Here is a 21,469-nt window from a genome sequence, read left to right as displayed (position 1 = left end):
AATGTCTCACTGCTGCCACGGTTTTATAGATGAATCTTGTTTTCACCCACATAGTTTCGGTACCCTCAGCATCATTTTGCATTCTCAAACTAAAGACTGGGAACAGTGCTGCCCACTGTCTGAGTTCTTGTTTCATTGTACAAAGTACAGACAAGTTATCAATCTGATTTGGGCATTACTTTAAAGGAATGTGCCACAATGTGCCTTTAGATTCTTACCTCTGAAGAAAAACGGCAAAGATAATTTGAGAACATACCTCAATAAGAACGTGAGTAAAGAAAAAATGCCAAATGGTCTGCTAACCTTGTTCTGGTATTTTTCTGTCCTCCACAGGCTTTTCAGAATCTTTTGTGAAAACAACAGGTTTTTCACTGGCAACATACAATGCTGTACAATAGGTCTCAATTGCTGCATACTCAATACCTTTCACAGTAGACACCTGTCTACTAGCATGCAATGACCACTTTCCTATTCCACCTGCAACAGAAATGTCACTTTGAAGCATGACTCAGTTTTTTTCATAATGATGAGACTACTTGTAAATACTACAATTCAAAACTTTATCTCATCAAAAGTATGTTACACAAATTATTCTTGTCATACTAACTTACATGTCACATTGGGAAACAACTTCTTTAAAAATATGACTTACGTGAGTTTTTCATATTGACACTACTGACATTTGGTACAATAACACCAAAATTTTTCCATGCATATCTCCAAAATATAATGCTCCTTGGACAGTTTATGCTATACACATAACATTTCAGTGAACATGAATAAAGAGGACAAAGTTTGATATGTGCTAAAAAAAATACAGGACTCTGTAACAGAAGATGGCAGAAGTCTAGAGGGGGGGATTTACCAGGCTAAGGAGAAAGACAACTAAACAAGCCCAAAAACACTAAAGTGTGCATTAGGAAATGTAATACAATATACAAAACACAGTGAAAGAACCCTCCAAATAGTTCATCATAATTCATAAAAATTTGTAATCAGCAAAATAGTTGGAATATAAAGAAGGATCCCAATAGATTTCAAGAAATCATTGGAAAGCTTCACAACAAATAGTACCTCTTGCACAAATTCTAATAATGCAACTATGAAAATGTTAATCAAAATATATTGGGGTATTAGAAGACCAATTTATCAGGCCTTTGCCAACTACAATAGCAAAATATTATAGAACAAGCTTTCACAAAAACTGAAGAAATTTTAAACATATATTAAGGCTACCACAACTGACTGTTGACTACATGGTAGAACTGACAACAGCATAACTACACCTTCAGTGCTGAACGCTGTTTCTAAACACACATTCAAAATGGAAAATCAAGATGCATATTGAATGGGGACAGTAAGTCAGTGCGAAGATGAGAGACATATCAGTGCTGGTGGTGGGGAAAAAAAATATGAAATCACTAAAAACAAACAAGGGATCCCTACCAACTGGAATCTCAATAAAGGTCCAAAACAGAATTTAGAAGTGAATTAGCTCCAGAGTACCTTTTGACATTAACTTACGAAAGATTTCTTCGGTACACAACTATTTGTCAAGAAACAACTATTCATGCCATCCACCCACCTGGATGTGTAGCACAGATCAAGATTACACTATAAGCTTAGAACTATACAGAACAAAATAACCATCCCCAAGCAGCCAGCGGAATTCAAAATGTAATAATCATGTGAGTCTCAAGTGTACTCCTAATACACAGCTTAAAAGCTACAGAAAGCCATGGATAGATACAATATAGATAACCAGGCAGACTTATTTGTTTACTATCAAACCACCGAATCAATACAACATCAATGCCTGCCATGTAAAATGTATTCATACAATCTGAACACTGCTTCCAATTTCACAGATGTGGCTGGCTACAAAACTGGCATGACTAGTAAAATATACAATTTTGAAGTCACTCATCTATTATGTCTTACATATTTTATCTGTAATAAGCATTTTGCTTGTTGGTAAATAATTTTAAGTTTACTTCATATATACTGGTGTCCAAAATTAAAGCAACAAATTGCTACTTCCTCATCCTGTGTCAAATTCATGATATAATCATACAAACTGTCAACAGATGTCGTTACAGGTGTGTTCTGCATGGAAGATGGCAATCCAATCAATGTACAACCACACCAACAATGACATCAGGACATCTATCAAGCGAGGTAGTGTTTGCAGGGTAGTCCCACATCCGCAATCACTGTGTACACAGTCACAGATGTTGCAGTATGGCACAGAGATGCTACAGACTCTCTGCTGTGGAGACCATAGGGAGAATGAAAGTTGGAGAGTCACAAACTGATGTGGGCTGATGACTTACTGTGAATTGATCTGTTTCTCAGTTGAGGCGACAGTTTACAGAGACTGAAACTGTATCCTGGAAAACAGGACAGGGCTGACCACGTGTAACATCAGAAAGAGCAGACTGTTATTTTCCTTTAAGTGCATGATGGAACCGCTTTAGTATGGCACTGCAACTGACATCTGACCTCGCACCATCCCCTGGATGTGTTGTATTGATGCAAATGGTGTACAGACGGCTTCAGCAGAATGGCCTTTATTGTTGGAGACCTGCTGTCTATTTACCTCTGGCATGTTTTCATAGAAGGGAATGTCTATAGAGTGGAGCCGTAAGCATGCCACCTGGGCAGTTGAATGATGGGCCAATGTTCTTACCACAGATGAGTCCCGATTTGATCTGGAGTGATTCTCGAGATTCATACCTGGAGGGCACGCAGAACACGATTTCAGGGCTCAAAAATTGTGGAAAGAGACGAACATCAAAGAGCATCCCTAATGGTGTGGGCAGGGATTATGCTGACGACTAACACCTCTTCATGAAACTGTATGGGTGAATCAGCAAGATTTAACTACTGTCAGGTAACGTGAGGAGATCTTGAGAGCTTATGCACAGTTGTTGCGAGGTGCTGTGGGCCCAGACATCATACTGATGGAAGATAATGCTCGACCTTGGAGCATGGGTGGCTGATGACATCATTCGCAGCATGTGCCATTGTTGTGAGGCCTGTACTGGTGCCAGAGGTGGTCACACCCCACACTGAACACATTAACCAGTTCTCAGAATGTGTGCGCAAATCCATTAAGTTGGGAAAAAATGAAGATCATTTTTATCTACAGTTATGTATGTTACGTTCTGTATTCTTTACAGTGTTTCTACTTTACTATCACCTGTTTGTGCTGTTTTGCGGCAAAATAGACACAATCTTGAAAAATTTCCATTCATTGCTTTAATTTTGGACAACAGTGTAGATAATTAAGGTGTTTTTCATTATGCTTTGTTCATGTTTGTGATATGTAACCAAGCCTTACATACACTTATAATCTAATATATTTTACGAGCTTATCTATGATATGGATATCTTATTGCTTGGTTCTCTGATTGCCAGTCATTATTTCTCCTTCTTTTGTATCTGTGCTCATCTATCTACATCTATGTCTAACGGATAGACTGCCCACTTAGTAAGTCCTCTTGTTATATTTTGTGACAAACATGTTTACAGGTGGCTTGTGGCTGGCTATGGAGGTATGATGCCACAGACTGATTACCTGAATTTTGCACGAGTTGTAAAATGTGGTGTAACATTATGTGGCTGTTATTCACTGTTCACACTTTAGAGTAGACAGACATTCCTGCCAATTTGTCTACTACATTAATCCTTCAATCATGCTGTGTATTCTGAATTTGCCACAACACATTGCATGATGAGCACATAAGAAAGGTTAACAGTGATTTCCAAATAGCTCACATTTGAAAGAGTTGGATTATGCCAAAGCAAAGGGTGCTGAATCAAGTTGCCTTTCCTACCTATGCTCTGCTTAACTTTAACACTTTGTTGAGTTCAACTATAACTGATTACATTACCTATCAACAATTTATGCCTTCAGTTCTTGTACATTTTCATATGCAGTTGTTTACCTTGCATGAACGTGGTACCATTTTCAACTTCCTTTATTAGTCTTGCTATTCTCTGTAATGCACTGTTCCTGCACAGGACATCCCAGAAGGAATGGTAATTATCAGGGAAATGACAGGAATGATTATTTGAAACAAAAAACCTAGTAAACAAATGGTTCAAATGGCTCTGAGCACTATGGGACTTAACTTCTAAGGTCATCAGTCCCCTACAACTTAGAACTACTTAAACCTAACTAACCTAAGGACATCACACACATCCATGCCCGAGGCAGGATTCGAACCTGCGACCGTAGCGGCCGCGCGGTTCCAGACTGTAGCGCCTTTAACCGCTTGGCCACCACGGCCGGCTTCTAGTAAACACGGGTTCTGCAATGCATACCTTAAAAAGCTATGAGCACTTCCTCATCTTTGATACCGTGAAACAAATTTCTTTTACTGCAATCTCATTGCTTTCCATATTTTGGGAGGAGATAGTAGAACAAAAACAAGAAAAAGAAGTCTACTAAACGTAGGCTCTAAAACGCCTACTGTAAGGGCTACGAGCACTAGTTCATTAGAGCCCTTGTTTACTGGACAATTTTTTTCTTGTTTTGGTCCATTACAACCATCTCTCAAAGTATAGACAACAAAGAGCTTGCAGTCAAAGAGATTTGTTTCATAGTATCGAAGATAAGGAAGTGCTCTTAGCTCTTAAAAGTATGTATTTTAGAGCCCATGTTTACTATACTTCTTTGCTTCAAATGATCATTCTTCTTATATCCCTAAATATTGACCATTCCTTCTAGGACACCCTGTATATGTATCTTGTCCTGTTCAGTGCTTTGTCTGTTGTTGTGGTCTTCAGTCCAAAGAGCAAGCCTCTCCAATATCAACTTAATTACTGCAACCTACAACCACTAGAGCCTGCTGACTGCATTCATCCCTTGGTCTCCCTCTACAATTCTTACCCCCTGCCCTCCACTTACTGCATTTACCAAGTTAACAAAGCCTTGGTGCCTCAGAATGTCGATGTAAACCGACCTTTCTTTTAATCAAGCTGTGTCATAAAGTTCCTTTTCCCCCAATTTTACTCAGTACCACCTCCTCATTTGTTATTCAATGTACTTATCTAATCTTCAACATTCTTCTGTAGCAACACATTCTGTTCTTGTCTGAACTGTCTATCATCCATGTTTCACTTTTGTACAAGGCTAAACAACAACAAATATCCTCCAAAGAGACTTCCTATGACTTAAGTTTATATTAGATGTTAAAATCCTGTTTTTTATAAATTTATTTCTTACTATGGGTACTCTGCATTTTAAATCCTCTCTACTTTGGACATCATCAATTAAGTTGTTGCCCTAATTGCAAAACTCACCTACAGCTTTAAGTGTCTCATTTCTTAATCTGTCTTGGCATTGCACCCCCCTCTCCCTCAGAGATAGCACTTGCAGCACGGGGTCAACTTCCGCACCCAACTATCAATCCCCCAGCCATTACACATTACTGACAAAATGTTAGAAGCTGAAATAATAAAAAATAAGAAAGAAAAGTGTAACAAAAGATTACAAAGGTTGAAAAGAGCATGTGTCAGACCAATCTACTGATCACAGGCAGCTACACAGCCAAGTAAATCTTGAGAGATTTCATCTGACAAGGGAAGCATTCACCCGAGTCACCAATTGTGCTCATTATTTGCCCAATTGTAGTAAATGCTTAAATATAACAAATTCTGCACATGTATGATGTGCTTCTCAAAAATTTCAGTAACTGAGGATTGAAGTTTTACAAACATGTTGAACAATATAGGAACACTGTTGAGCAACAGTGTTAGTGCAACCGACTACAGCAGCAATGAGACGCTACCTTAAACTTCCACAGGAACTGAACTGAAAAAATGGCAAAAAGTTTGTCACACTGAAAGGAGGTAATGCAAGTACCCAAGGACTAATGCATTATCAACCTTCTAATCTGATTTTTGGCTAGTTGTGTTCGATATCTTTTTGTATATGAGAATGAAAAGTTAACTATTAAATTTTTTTCCTAAATGGAATGTGATGATACACATCTATTCACAGAGCCTAAAATAAACATGTTTGACACAGTGACACATGAAGGAAAGTTCAAGAAGATCATAATATATTTTAAAAGCAATGCTAGACATAAATCGAGACCATTATCTGGTTCTGTACCTTCATCAATGCCTGTGGGGTTAACATAGAAAATAAAATGGCTTTTTTAAGGAAATGAGTAAATGCTTAGCAGCATCAATACATATACATATTTTTTTAAAAAATCACACACCATCATTAAAAATCAGCCACTCCAACAAAGTGGTAAAGACTCCCTTTTCCTTGCTCTCTTTTACTTCTTCTTCAGGCCTTGTTTCAATATGTAGTAGCAAGCAGTGTATGAATTTATGACCGCCTTCCGAAATACATCTTGAATGAATCACTTTAAAAGCTTTTTCCTCTCCACATGGTTCTTCAACATGCACTGTCTGGAATTCAGCAGTTATTTTAGTGTATTGCAATTAAAAAGAAATTATGTTTCAGGGTTCAATAGAATTCACATTACACATTAATTTGTTTTTATGAATTACCATAGCCTCATCAAACAACCTTCCTCGTAACCACCAAGCCACAAATTTACATAAATCACAGAAATGGAGACATGAAAAGTGAGAAGCACAAGCAGCAAGAATTAAAGTTTAAAAACCACCAAATGAAATACTGTGTTTCTAGACTTCACATATTATCCACACTATTATGCCTGTAACGTAAGAAGCAGTTACGCAATGTCCTTGCAGATAAATCACTGGTACAAACAACTTTGGTAGTTAACTCTTAACATTTTCCAGGCTTACTCCATTGATATCTGCAATCCTCATCGTACAGTCAAACTGAAATATTTTCATAGAAAGTAAGTAAGAAACACATCTAAATGAAAAAGAAATGCCAAGAAAACAATTTTCTATTTTTTGTACAATTTGCCACCGTTATACTTAATTTGTGATAACGCACTATTGTTATTTTCTGAATGTGTACAGGATTTTGATTTATGTGTACAACCATTCTGCAGGCAGTGCGGGAAGAGTGTTAAGACAGTTGAATCTGCAAAATCTCAAGCCTCTGATGTCTCAGTATATCATAGTTGCATGAAGTTGAAATAATAAGACAGTAATTTAAACAAACCTCTTAAACTTCAATCCTGGTGACTTTATAAATGTAGTATATGAACAGTCTGATTGCACCACTTTGAGGACTTGATCTCTGAAGTTTTCTCGGTGCGACTGTCTTTGAGGCATGCAACCCTCTTTTATTCTTCTCAAACCAAGTGTTAGCGACAATTAAATTATGTTCTGTTTGAAATTCCACCACGTGGTTTCCTCTTTCACTCCTTTCCCCCAGTCCACATTCATTCACCAACTATTTTTCCTACTTGTAAATAACAGATTTCAGATATCAGTCACCCTTTTTTTAGTTTTATTGGCAGGTCTGGATTTCAGCTAGAAACTAGCCATTCTCAGCGCACTATCGTTTTTGATCAAGGCATGTAATGCCTGTTGGTCAGGCTTCATCCACAGTTCATTGATCTGCCAATAAAATTTAAAAAAGGACGACTGATAGCTGAAATCTATTATTTACAAGTCAATATAACAATCTCTGCGTGCAACAGCCTTCTGAATGGAAGGCAAGTACACACAACTGCAAAACTCGCAGCAGCTGATGAGGATGCCTCCTGGGTCAGTCATCTAAATACTGCACTTAAAATGGAAATAACTTGCACCATTAATCACGCCAAGAAAACCTGAGAGATCCCGTCAATTCACTCTACGGTGAGGAGATGTTCCACAATTTACACAAGGTGGATAAGCTCTGCAAAAGAAAGGTCAACTTCTCAGTACACTGAATGTTGTACTCATGTTTACTACAGTGAAGCATCACATTAACACACCAGCAGCTAATAGGATTATGTGCCATGCAAGCATAGCTCTAGTGCATGAGGGAATGTACAACATCTGACAAATGCTAGATGTAACTTCTCACAAGCTTCTTATCTCCATCTTTATATGTTGCCTAAACTCTATGCAGATTCCTGGGAATGGATTGACAACACAACACGGTCACAAGCAGAGTCAATGCAGCTGAAAACATCTGCACATCACAAAGCAAAATTCGATAACTAGCACTAAAATCCAAGACAAGATGTAGGTAGCTGTGCTGTAATTAGTTTTACTGACAACCATCTGGATGAGGGTACAGTAAAAACCCTTGTTCAAGGGATAAATTTCACGCCCATTCCAAAAATTCTGCCAATAGCGGATTATATCAGCTCCGTGGAACATGTTGTAGCTTCTCACACACCAGATGAGGTCCGCCATGAAACATGCAGAGCACGTACGGAGGTGCCAATGCTAAAATCAGACATAGCCAAGGAAAGATAAGCAGCACTGAGAAATCTCTGGGAGGACAAGGAAACTGTAGTTCTGCCACCTGAAAAGGGCAACAATGTGGTACTGTCATATGTGGGCTAAAATAAGATTTTCAATCTTTTGAATGACACTGCAAACAGACAGACAGATGTTGATCTTATGAATAAACTCAATAGGAAGATGATGAGTCTTTGCAATAAGTCAGGCTTGCTATGTATCACTAAGGGTCTTAAGAAACAAGCAGCACTGCCACCAAGAGTAAATTCCTAACAATGGAAAATCCAGGATGGACTACACACACACACACACACACACACACACACACACACACACACAGTCTCTGGCTGCCGAGGCCAGACTGATCAACAGCGCATGATGGGAGAAAAAATTTTGGAGGTGGGAGTAAGGAGGAGGCTGGGGCAGGGAGGAGGAGGAGGAGGGATAGCAGGATAGAGGAGGGGACAGTATGGTGCTGCTTGTGCTTGTAGGAGCATATAGGGATGAGTTGGGAAGAGGGTAGGGCAACTAGATAGAATCGTGAGATTAAAACTGAGGGAAGGGGAGAGGGTAGAGGGGGGAGGGGTGGGGAGTGGAACAAGTGAGAAGTAAAAAGACTGGATTTTCATGTAATAGCAGGTAGTGTAGTGCTGGAGTGGGAACAGGGAAGGGGATTGGGAGGGGGTTGGGATGAAGGACAGTGACTAATGAAGGTTGAGGCATGGAGGGTTATGGGAACTTAGGATATATTGTGGGGATAGTTCCCACATGCATAATTCAGAAAAGCTGGTGTTGGTAGGGATGATCCAGATCGCACAGGCTATGAAGCAGTCATTGAAGTGAAGCATGTTGGGATGGGCAGCATGTTCAGCAACTGGGTGGTCCACCTGTCTCTTGACTACAGTTTGTCGGTGGCCATTCATATGGACACATGGCTTGTTGGTTGTCATGCCCACACAGAAAGCAGCACAGTGGTTGTAGCTAACCTTGCACATGACTGGTTCCACAGGCCGTCCTGCCTTTGATGGGACAGGTGATGCTTGTGACCGCGTGGAGCCGATGGTGGTGGGTCTTGCATCTAGTCTACTAAGGGATACGAGCCACGAGGCAAAGGGTTGGGAACAGGGATTGTGTAGGGATGGACGAGGATATTGTGTAAGTTTGGTGGGCAGCAGAATATCATTACTCATTGGTGGCCGGATGGTGGGAGTTTGGGAGGCAGTGGGTAAAAGAGATCGGTTTCTGAACAAAGTTGGGAGGGTAATCATGGTCTGCAAAGGTCTCAGTATATTTGGCCTTGGTATCATTTGAGAGGGACTGCTCATCACTACAGGTGCAGAGGCCAGAGGTATCTAGGCTGTAAGAAAGGGACTTCTTGGTATGGAACAGGTGGCAGCTGTCAAAGTGGAGGTATTGGTGGTGGTCGGTAGCTCTAACATGGACGGATGTAATTATGTGGCCATCTTAGAAGTGGAGGTCAAGAATACGTAAGGTGGCTTGTTGGGTTGAGCAACTGGGGGAGAAGGTGTTGAGGTTCTGGAGGAATGTGAATAGGGTGTCATCACCCTCAATCCGGGTCACGAGAGATGTCATCAATGAATCTGAACCATGTGATGGGTTTGGAATACTGGGTGTTTAGGAAGGATTCAACCAGATGGCCCATGAATAGGTTGGCACTGAAGGTTATCATGCAGGTGCCCATTGACATATCCCAGATTTGTTTACAGATGATCCCTGCTAAAGAGAAGTAATTTTGATTGAAGATATAGCTGGTAACAATGACCAGGAAGAATGTTGTAGGTTTGGAATCATTCAGGCATTGGGAATGGCAGTGTTAAATAGCAGCAAGGCCATGGGCATTAGGGATGTTAGTGTAAAGGGGGGTGATGAGCAGGGCAGTGTCTGGTAAAGGGATAGGAACTGAAATGAAGAATATCCTACATACTATCCTTACCCCCCCCCTCCCCCCCCCCCCCCCCCCCCCCCCCCCCCCCCCCCCCCCCACAGTAGTGTTCTGCCAATGAACTTACACAATACCCTTGTCCATCCCTACACAATCACTGTTTCTGACCCCTTGCCTCATGGCTTATATTTCTGTAACAGACATGGTGCAAGACCTGTCCCATACATCCACCCACCACCAGCTACTCCAGTCCAGTCACAAGCATCCTCTAACCCATTGAAGGCAGGGCTACTGTGAAACTATTCAAGTATCTACAAGCTGAGCTGCAACCACTGTGCTGCTTTCTACATGGGCATTACAACCCACAAGCTGTCTGCATGAATGACCACCAACAAAGTGTGGCAGAGAAACAGCAGGACCACCCAGTTGCTGAGCATGCCACCCAAACAAAGTCATTTCAATGACTTCTTCACAGCCTGTGCCATCTGGACTCTTCCTACCAACACCAGCTTTTCTGAACTGCACATGTGGAAACTCTCCCTGCAATATATCCTACATTCCTGTTACCCTCCTGGCCTCAGCCTTTGTTAGTCACTGTCCTTCACTCATCTTTCCCCTCCCCTCTTCCCACTCAGCACTACACAGCCTCCTAACCCCCCCCCCCCCCCCCCCCCCAATCTAAACTCCAGACTGCAACTAGCTGCCCTGCCACTCCCTATATCATTCCTGCATGCTCCCAAAAGCAGCATTTCACTGTCCCATGATCCGACAGTCATATGTGTGTGTGTGTGTTTGTGTTTTCTAGTTAGTAGTATTGGTACACCTACATACCAGATGGCAAAATACCTGAAACACATCCTCAGTGAATATGGGGGAAGTGCAAACACCACATCCACGACTCTGCTGACTGCACACTGCCTCAGTCAATTGCAGCTCCACGATATGGCTATTTATTGTCAGTTTCAATATAGTCTCCCTGTTTACAAGATTTCTACTTTCTGATTCCTTGGAATTAATCGTGGAAAAGTTCGGTGATTGTTTCACACACATTTTAGGCACATTCTGACTTCTACTTATTTCCCTTTCAATGAAAATATCCTGAACAAACCAATGGTGTGGCAAAGAGTAGGCCATTATCACCTGTCACGGTGAACCTTTGAAGTAAAGGCAATATAGGCTGCCAAGTCAAAACCAATCTGTTTCTATCAGTACATGGACAACACATTTGCAGTGTGGCTACAAGAACAGAATAGCTTCAAGAGTTCCTAGATCAACTTATCTCCATCCATCATAATATAAAATTCTCAATGAAACTTGAAACAGATGACAAACCACGTTTCCTATAAGTCTTACATAACAGAAAAATGGATGGTCCCTGGGTCACAGCATACATAGAAAAATTATGTATACTGAGCACAATCTCCAAACCTTGAGCCATCATCATCTGTCACAGAAAGTTCAGTGCTGAAGACTCTGGTTCATCGAGCTCTAACACATTCAGACAAGGAGGACTTTATTGAAGAATTACAATACCTGTGGATAGTGTTCCAAAGGAATGTGTACTCGTGCCATAAAATTGGATGGGCGATGAAGTAAAACTCAAGAACTCCTAAGAAAGAGGGTAATATAGCACCCAGCGTATTTCGATTCCACCAATTAAGATAAAAAGTATTCTATGTAAAGTTAAAGACAATCTAGGTCTCCAAAGGCTGGGTGTGTGTCGCATTCCATGCAAATGTGGCATGTCTTACGTGGAATAGACTATCAGACCAGTAGAGGTGAAGTGCAAGGAATTTCAGAATCACCATGACCAAAATAACCAAGCAAATCAGCTTTCACTGAGCATTGCCTTGAATGTAATTATGAAATGAAATAGAATGAGACAAGTACTGTGGTGCAAATGCTAAGTTTCTGAGAGATCATGAATACAAATCCTATTGAAATAAACGAGGATGGCAGTTACAATTTAAATAACGCTTGGGCTCCGGCACTATTTATTAAATTCTCATCATCAGCCAGAAGAGTTGAAAGAAACAGAGAGGATTTGGGTTTCATGGAATATCAGTGCAAGCTGTGAAAAACAAAAGAGCAACAAAGGGTATAGTGGGTGTCAGGAACTGAACCCCACTATAAATAATGGTGTGAGACCAACAATATTCCACAATATGGTTGGAGTCCAGGCAGTAAGTACACATAATAGCAAAACTCTCAGGACCTGTAAAAGATGGCTGGATCTGTTGCTGAACTACTGCGCAGAAAATGGAAACAACAACTTGGCAGAACACATGGAGCACAGTATTAATCTTAAGGACTTTTTAATTTGCATTTCCTTTATCAGAAATCTCTTTCTCAGCACTCAATACCACTGTAGTAGATGAAAAAGTGAATCTGCAACACAATAGGGCAAACTGTACACCAATCATTAGCGGGGAAAATGTGGTCTGTGCCCACTGTCCAGCCTGTCACCATTCCTTGTTGGGTCATTTCAAGCTTAGATCAGGCACGCATTTTTAGTTTAAAGCAAAAAACATGAGAAGACACCCACCAAAATGGCATAGAGACTTCATCCAAACACTCAATCAAATACAACAAGAAACAAAAATTTAAGATTTATCTAGTAGTGAACATCCCTAGTCAAGACTACCAGGAGATGATTGTTACATAGTAATGATGGCTTGCATGATCAATTTGGCCCTTAGTTATGCATTATCAACAAAAGTATGAACTATCCAGCACCATACTGTATGAAGAATATGTGAAAGAGAACTGGAATAGAATCTAAATCAATGGTATCAGGTTCTCTTCACTGACAAGTGCAGGACTGCCAGACACCTGATGAACAACATATTTCTCAGATGCCATGGGTTGAGTGGGGCAGCGAGTCAGTCGTGTTTTACAGCTGTGCAGTACTGGGATCTTGTGAACATTTTCCTCCTGGAGACAGAAATCAATTGAATAGAATTGCCTGTGCTATCTGCTGAGAATAATGCAACTGAGCAAATCAACTTGCAAGCATCTCCCTTTTATAATAACTTCAGTTCTTCTCCACATATAGTGAATTCATTAATTTTTCACTGTTATAAGAGAATAATTTGTGAACATTTCCCATACTTTCCATTACTTATAGGCACTGACGAAAAGTTTTAGGTCAATGTTATCATCATTGGAGTAAAGGAATCCCTGTTAATTTAAAGTTGCAATACATGACAACTTTACAGGTTCCGAAAATAAACCAGGTGCACAACTTTGCTCCCGCTGTTTGCCAATAGGTGGTGACAACGGTAGGCCTAAGCAGCAGTCGAAAGAAACAGATTGCAGACATCAGGCAATTAGCTTGGACCTTAGTCAACATAACCTCATTCAAACATTAGTCAATTTGTGTTTGCATCATAAAGTTGTTCTTGACTGAAAATGTCAGTTTATGAGAGTAATTCTTGTCATTTGCCAGAGGTGTTAATGTTTTGTTTCAATGTGAAGAAAACAGTGGCTGAGTCTAATCGAATGCTCTCAAGTACGTGTGGTAAAGACGCTATTAAGGAAAGAACGTGTCGTGAGTGGTTTCAACATTTCAAGAACAATAATTTTAATATCGTAGACTGGCATAATGGTGGAAGAGAGAATGTTTTCGAAGATGCAGAATTGGAGACATTGCTGAGTGAAGACTCATGTCAAACTCAAGAAGAATTGGCACGATTAGTGGGAGTGACACAGCAAGCCATTTCAAAACATCTCAAGACTATGGGCATGATTCAGAAAGAAGGAACTTGGGTCTCACATGAGTCGAAACGAAGAGACGTTGAACGGTGTTTGTGAACAGTTGCTTCAGAGGCAAAAATGGAAGGGATTTCTGCATCGCATTGTGACCGGGGACAAAAAATGGGTTCATTATGACAACCCCAATTGCAAAAAATCATGGGGATATCCTGGCCATGATTCCATGTCGACGGCCAAACCAAATATTCACGGCTCCAAGATCATGCTCTAAATTTGGTGGGACCAGCTCGGCTTCGTGTACTATGAGGTGTTAAAACCAAGTGAAACAATCACAGGTGCTCGTTATCAAACGCAATTAATGCATTTGAGCAGAGCATTAGAAGACAAACAGCCGCAAACAGCAAGAGGCACGATAAAGTGATTTTGCAGCATGACAATACTCGACTCCACGTTGGAAAAGAGGTCAATACGTACTTGGAAACATTAAAATGGGAAGTCCTATGCCACCCGCCATATTCTCCAGACATTGCTCCCTCTGACTATCGCCTGTTTAGACCAATGGCACATGGCCTCGCTGACCAACATTTCCGATTCGACACGGGATTCGTACACTGCCCAAAAGATGGGAGAAAGTAGTTGCCAGCGATGGAAAATACTTTGAATGATACAGGTGTAACCAATTTGTTTCATTAAAGCCTCAAATGTTGGGGAAAAAGCAGCGGAAGCAAAGTTGTGCACATTGTATTTTTTGTGGTTAAAACATTATTAATTTACAACTAATGACCTAAACATTAATTTATTAATAGCCAGTGTCATTTTTTTATTGATAACCTATTTCAGCAATAGCGTCAATATGGGACCTACCAAGAAAATAAACCTACTGATAAAATACGTACACAATAAAACGTTAACTAGAACATGTAAGTGAACCTGACATAAAATGTCAAACTTCTTGTTTTCCGTATGAACAAGACCTATCTTGTTACAACTCCTTTGCATACAAAATGCATACATCAATACCAACCAAGTCCTGGGCAAGGTGTAGCTTCAATTTGTTAAAAGGCAACCAACAGGTGACACTTGTTTTCCTAGTTGACTTTCAATACTTATTTTTTCAAAAAAGCAGCATGCAAAATAAAAATCTGCAATAAACACACAACACTTTGGTATACACAAGTACTACCTATTGTTAAAACTTTTTGAAACAGTCTTGACTGCATAAAATATTTATTAAAATGGTAAATGGTTTCAATTGCTTATGATCGCCTTCAGAACAATCTCTGAAATACAGGTAATGTTACACCTTAAAGGGACACGGAAATGATGCAAGTTAAAAACTAAGACCAATAAAATAAAATAATTAAAAAGGATGTATACCGTAAGGTAGTGAGTGGAGGCAGGGACAGCACAAATCATATGTGCAAAGATACAAACATCAAATCCCGAATAGTATAAATACATTATGGGTTAAATAGGAGAAGACCCGAGTGCTGCATGACTTGGTAGGGGCCAATGAAATGTAACAATGTAAAAATGTGTCACAACTATCCGAATTTTAAATCCAAGTATTAAAAAAATGTAATACATTAATTTACATCATTAACTTCTGTCAGCAGTAGTGAATCAGTAAAACAATGATCAATAGTAATATAGAAGCCAATATCAATCAGTTATGAGAATGATGGCTGCCCTCTGTGGGGAGTACATAAAAGTAAAAAATAAATTCCCGAATGAGATTTTCACTCTGCAGCGGAGTGTGCGCTGACCCGAGTTCGAGTCTCGGTCGGGGACACAGTTTTAATCTGCCAGGAAGTTTCACAAAATAAATTATTCAAACACAATCACAGCAAAGGTGATCTAACATATAGCGTGTTCATGCTATTCAGCCGTCGACATTTGTGCCTTTGCACATACAGTTGATATTCTGCCTCCATTCACCACCTTAGGCTATACATTGTTTCATTAATTCTGTTTTATTATATTGGTTTATAATTTTCATTGTTTGTGTAGCTGTAAGTTGTAACATTACCTGTATTTCAGAGATGGGTCTGAAGAGGATCAAAATTGACTGGAAATCTGTGGTAAGCTCCTATGGGGCCGAACTGCTGAGGCCCTTGTTCCCTAGGCTTACACATTACTCAAACTAACTTGAACTAACGTACACTAAGAATAACACACACACCCATGCCCGAGGGAGGACTCGAACCTCCCAAGGAGGGAGCTGTGCGAACCGTGACAAGATCCCACAGACCACGCGGCCATAATTGATTGAAACTAGTTACTTTAGTAAATATTTTATGAAATAAAGATGGTTTTCATTTTTTTAAATTTTATACAGACTGTTGCTTTTACTAATTATGTTTTCCCAGATTAATACCTTTTGGTTGTCAGGTAATTTACATAAGAGCCACATCTGGCACAGCTCTGGCAATTGCCTTTATGACATATATATTTTGAACGTAAACAGCTGTTACAAGATAAATTTGTTTTGTTTTGGTTGAAGCACTCGGTAGTGAAGCCACTTTATAAAAAGGGAGACAGGGATAATGTTGACAATTTTAGACATATTTCTATGCCATCGGTGTTTGCTAAAATTATCGAGAAGGTTGTATATACAAGGTTACTGGAGCATTTAAATTCACATAGTTTGCTGTCAAATGTACAGTTTAGTTTTAGAAATGGTTTAACAACTGAAAATGCTATATTCTCTTTTCTCTGTGAGGCTTTGGACGGATTAAATAAAAGGTTGTGAACGCTAGGTGTTTTCTTTCATTTAATGAAGGCTTTTGACTGTGTTGACCACAAAATATTACTGCAGAAGTTGGACCATTATGGAGTAAGGGGAGTAGCTTACAATTGGTTCGCCTCTTACTTTAAGAACAGAAAGCAGAAGGTAATTCTCCGCAATAATGAGAGTGATAGTGATGTTCAGTCCCAATGGGGCACTGTTAAGTGGAGCGTTCCCCAAGGGTCGGTGCTGGGGCCACTGCTGTATCTTATTTATATAAATGATATGCCTTCTAGTATTACATGTGATTCAAAAATATTTCTGTTTGCTGTTTGTGGCTTGTGGAAAAAAATTTGATGCTAAATCACAGTAAGACTCAGTTTTTACAGTTTCTAACTCACAATTCAACAAGAACCGATATTTTGATCACACAGAATGGGCATATTATAAGCGAGACGGAACAGTTCAAGCTCCTAGGCATTCGCATAGATAGTAAGCTGTTGTGGAAAGCCCACGTCCAGGATCTTGTTCAGAAACTAAATGCTGCTTTATTTACCATTACAACAGTATCTGAAATAAGTGACAGTTCAACACGAAAAGCAGTCTACTTCGCATATCTTCATACACTTATGTCGTATGGTATTGTTTTTAGGGGTAATTCTTCTGATTCAAAAAGGATATTTTTGGCTCAAAAACAGAATGTTCGAGCTATATGTGGTATAAGTTCGAGAGCCTCTTGTCGACCTCTATTCAATAGTCTGGGAATTCTGACATTGCCCTCACAGTATATATTTTCTTTAATGTCATTTGTTGTTAGCAATATTAGCCTATTCCCAAGAGTTAGCAGCTTTCACTCAGTTAATACTAGGCAGAAATCAAATCTGCATGTGGAATGCACTTCCTTGACTCTTGTGCAGAAAGGAGTGCAGTATTCTGCTGCATCCATTTTCAATAAGCTACCACAAGAACTCAAAAATCTTAGTAGTAGCCCAAACTCTTTTAAGTCTAAACTGAAGAGTTTCCTCATGGCTCACTCCTCCTATTCTGTCGAGGAGCTCCTAGAAGAGCTAAAAAATTAAGCAAATTCCAGTGTTACATTGTTGATTTTCTTTATTTAAACTTAAGACTTATCACCTGAATATGTTTTTTTTATATTTCATTTTATCTGTTTCTACTATCGTGTTTTAATTCCATGTATCGACTCGTTCCATGACCATGGAGACTTCTCCTTCATTTGGTCCCATGAAACAATAAATAAATAAATAAATAAAGTGAAGAGAAACTTTGAGTACGCTATTTTATATCATGTTGAATTACACTTTATAAGTGAAGTTGTATCATGTACACATTTTATCAGTGTGGTGCATTTTCTTAACACTAGGACTGCCGAGTGGTCAATTTGACCACTTTTTATATTTTAACATGTCATTATTCGGTCAATTTCTAATCTATGCTGTTGTGAGTTAATGAGTTTTCCTAAATGTTTATGTAGATCTTATAAATAGTCCAATATTTATTTTATCTTCATTAGTTGTCTATGAATGACCACTTATACTTAAAACCGCTGAGTGGTCACTTTGACCACATTACATGTATACTTGAAAACAGATTATTTAAAGATTGTTGTGCGTCACTCCCCGGATTTATTCTTAGCACTCGTCAACAATGTACTAAATATGTTGGTTACTGAAGTTTATTCGCATTGTTTGAATTTAAAAGCTCAAAAATGCAATATGTCATTTATTGTTTGCTATTGCATTTCACATAAACAAGACTGATTATTTGAGTACTGGTCTCAGACCAGTAGACATGGCTCAGATATCACAGCGATACAAATCACGGCCACGGCCACTTTCAGATGAAGAAATTGTCACACTTTTGTATGAATCAGATGCTGAAAATGGTCCTGAAGTTGAGGACCTTGTGGAAGATTCTACAGATGAAGATTACCAACCTGTCGCTAATGTGGAGAGTGACAGCTTCGAGACTGAAGACGAAGGTAATTTACATTCACTTATATTATTATTATTATTATTATTTCTTTCTTTTTCTCAGACGTTATGTCTGGTCAAAAATGGAAAGTGACGCGGACCTTGATCAAGCGTGACTTCCTTTTAACTGTACGGTATATGTTATATTGCACTTAGGAACTTTCGGGTAATTGAACATGTATCAGTAATTACGGATTTCTGTAGTTGTATATATAAGTTTGGATGTGGCTGTATTGCATTGATGTACTGGTGGATATTGTGTGGTATCACTCCTGTGGTTGATAGTATAATTGGTATAATGTCAACTTTATCCTGATGCCACATGTCCTTGACTTCCTCAGCCAGTTGGATGTATTTTTCAATTTTTTCTCCTGTTTTCTTTTGTATATTTGTTGTATTGGGTATGGATATTTCGATTAGTTGTGTTAATTTCTTCTTTTTATTGGTGAGTATGATGTCAGGTTTGTTATGTGGTGTTGTTTTATCTGTTATAATGGTTCTGTTCCAGTATAATTTGTATTCATCATTCTCCACTACATTTTGTGGTGCATACTTGTATGTTGGAACGTGTTATTTTATAAGTTTATGTTGTAAGGCAAGCTGTTGATGTATTATTTTTGCTACATTGTCATGTCTTCTGGGGTATTCTGTATTTGCTAGTATTGTACACCCGCTTGTGATGTGATCTACTGTTTCTATTTGTTGTTTGCAAAGTCTGCATTTATCTGTTGTGGTATTGGGATCTTTAATAATATGCTTACTGTAATATCTGGTGTTTATTGTTTGATCCTGTATTGCAATCATGAATCCTTCCGTCTCACTGTATATATTGCCTTTTCTTAGCCATGTGTTGGATGCGTCTTGATCGATGTGTGGCTGTGTTAGATGATACGGGTGCTTGCCATGTAGTGTTTTCTTTTTCCAATTTACTTTCTTCGTATCTGTTGATGTTATGTGATCTAAAGGGTTGTAGAAGTGGTTATGAAATTGCAGTGGTGTAGCCGATGTATTTATATGAGTGATTGCTTTGTGTATTTTGCTAGTTTCTGCTCGTTCTAGAAAGAATTTTCTTAAATTGTCTGCCTGTCCATAATGTAGGTTTTTTATGTCGATAAATCCCCTTCCTCCTTCCTTTCTGCTTAATGTGAATCTTTCAGTTGCTGAATGTATGTGATGTATTCTATATTTGTGGCATTGTGATCGTGTAAGTGTATTGAGTGCTTCTAGGTCTGTGTTACTCCATTGCACTACTCCAAATGAGTAGGTCAATATTGGTATAGCATAAGTATTTATAGCTTTTGTCTTGTTTCTTGCTGTCAATTCTGTTTTCAGTATTTTTGTTAGTCTTTGTCTATATTTTTCTTTTAGTTCTTCTTTAATATTTGTATTATCTATTCCTATTTTTTGTCTGTATCCTGGATATTTATAGGCATCTGTTTTTTCCATTGCTTCTATGCAGTCGCTGTGGTTATCCAATATGTAATCTTCCTGTTTAGTGTGTTTTCCCTTGACTATGCTATTTTTCTTACATTTGTCTGTTTGAAAAGCCATATTTATATCATTGCTGAATATTTCTGTTATCTTTAGTAATTGGTTGAGTTGTTGATTTGTTGCTACCAGTAGTTTTAGATCATCCATGTATAGCAAATGTGTGATTTTGTGTGGGTATATTCCAGTAATATTGTATCCATAATTTGTATTATTTAGCATGTTGGATAGTGGGTTCAGACCAAGGCAGAACCAGAAAGGACTTAATGAGTCTCCTTGGTATATTCCACGCTTAATCTGTATTGGCTGTGATGTGATATTATTTGAATTTGTTTGGATATTAAGTGTGGTTTTCAAATTTTTCATTACTATGTTTAGGAACTGTATCAATTTAGGATCTAATTTGTATATTTGCAATATTTGTAGTAACCATGAGTGGGGTACACTATCAAAAGCTTTTTGGTAATCAATGTATGCGTAGTGTAGCGACCTTTGTTTAGTTTTAGCTTGATATATCACCTCTGCATCTATTATCAGTTGCTCTTTACATCCTCGTGCTCCTTTGCAACAGCCTTTTTGTTCTTCATTTACAATTTTGTTCTGTGTTGTATGTGTCATTAATTTCTGTGTGATGACTGAAGTTAATATTTTGTATATTGTTGGTAGGCTTGTTATGGGGCGATATTTAGCTGGGTTTGCTGTGTCTGCTTGATCTTTAGGTTTCAGATAAGTTATTCCATGTGTAAGTGTATCAGGGAATGTGTATGGGTCTGCAATGTGACTGTTAAATAATTTAGTTAGATGTGAATGTGTTGAGGTGAACTTCTTTAGCCAGAAATTTGCTATTTTATCTTTTCCAGGGGCTTTCCAATTGTGAGTAGAATTAATTGCTTGGGTGACTTTATGTTGCAAAATTATCACTTCAAGCATGTGTGGTATCATCTTTTATGTATCTGTTTCTGCTTGTATCCACCGTGCATGCCTGTTATGTTGTACTGGGTTTGACCATATGTTGCTCCGGAAGTGTTCCATGTCTGTTATGTTTGGTGGATTGTCTATTTTAATGTGTGTGTTATCTATTGTCTGGTAAAATTTCTTTTGGTTTGTGTTGAATGTTTGGTTTTGTTTCCTTCTATTTTCACTTTTTTTGTATCTTCTAAGTCGTTTGGCCAATGCTTGTAATTTCTGCTTCCTTTCATCTAATTGCTCTATCGCTTCTTGTTGTGAAATTTTACCTAACCTTTTTCGGTTTTTTTTTCTGACATATCATTTCCTATAAAT

The 21,469-nt window shown here is 38.8% G+C and overlaps 1 protein-coding gene across 1 annotated transcript in view; it reads right to left on the bottom strand.

The window, feature by feature from the left end:
- LOC126175551 (nudC domain-containing protein 1) overlaps positions 1-21,469 on the bottom strand; it is a 121,736-nt gene that overhangs the window by 54,966 nt on the left and 45,301 nt on the right. Inside the window, exons 4-5 of the mRNA XM_049922395.1 lie at positions 6,237-6,432; positions 304-477 (exon numbers count right to left, since the gene is read on the bottom strand). Coding sequence (XP_049778352.1) covers positions 304-477; positions 6,237-6,432 — 370 coding nt within the window. The remainder of the gene's footprint in view (positions 1-303; positions 478-6,236; positions 6,433-21,469) is intronic.

Source organism: Schistocerca cancellata, chromosome 3, assembly GCF_023864275.1.
Source record: "Schistocerca cancellata isolate TAMUIC-IGC-003103 chromosome 3, iqSchCanc2.1, whole genome shotgun sequence".
NCBI lineage: Eukaryota > Metazoa > Arthropoda > Insecta > Orthoptera > Acrididae > Schistocerca > Schistocerca cancellata.
The sequence above is the reverse complement of the archived record's forward strand: the minus strand, read 5'-3'. Positions and strand labels throughout refer to the sequence as shown.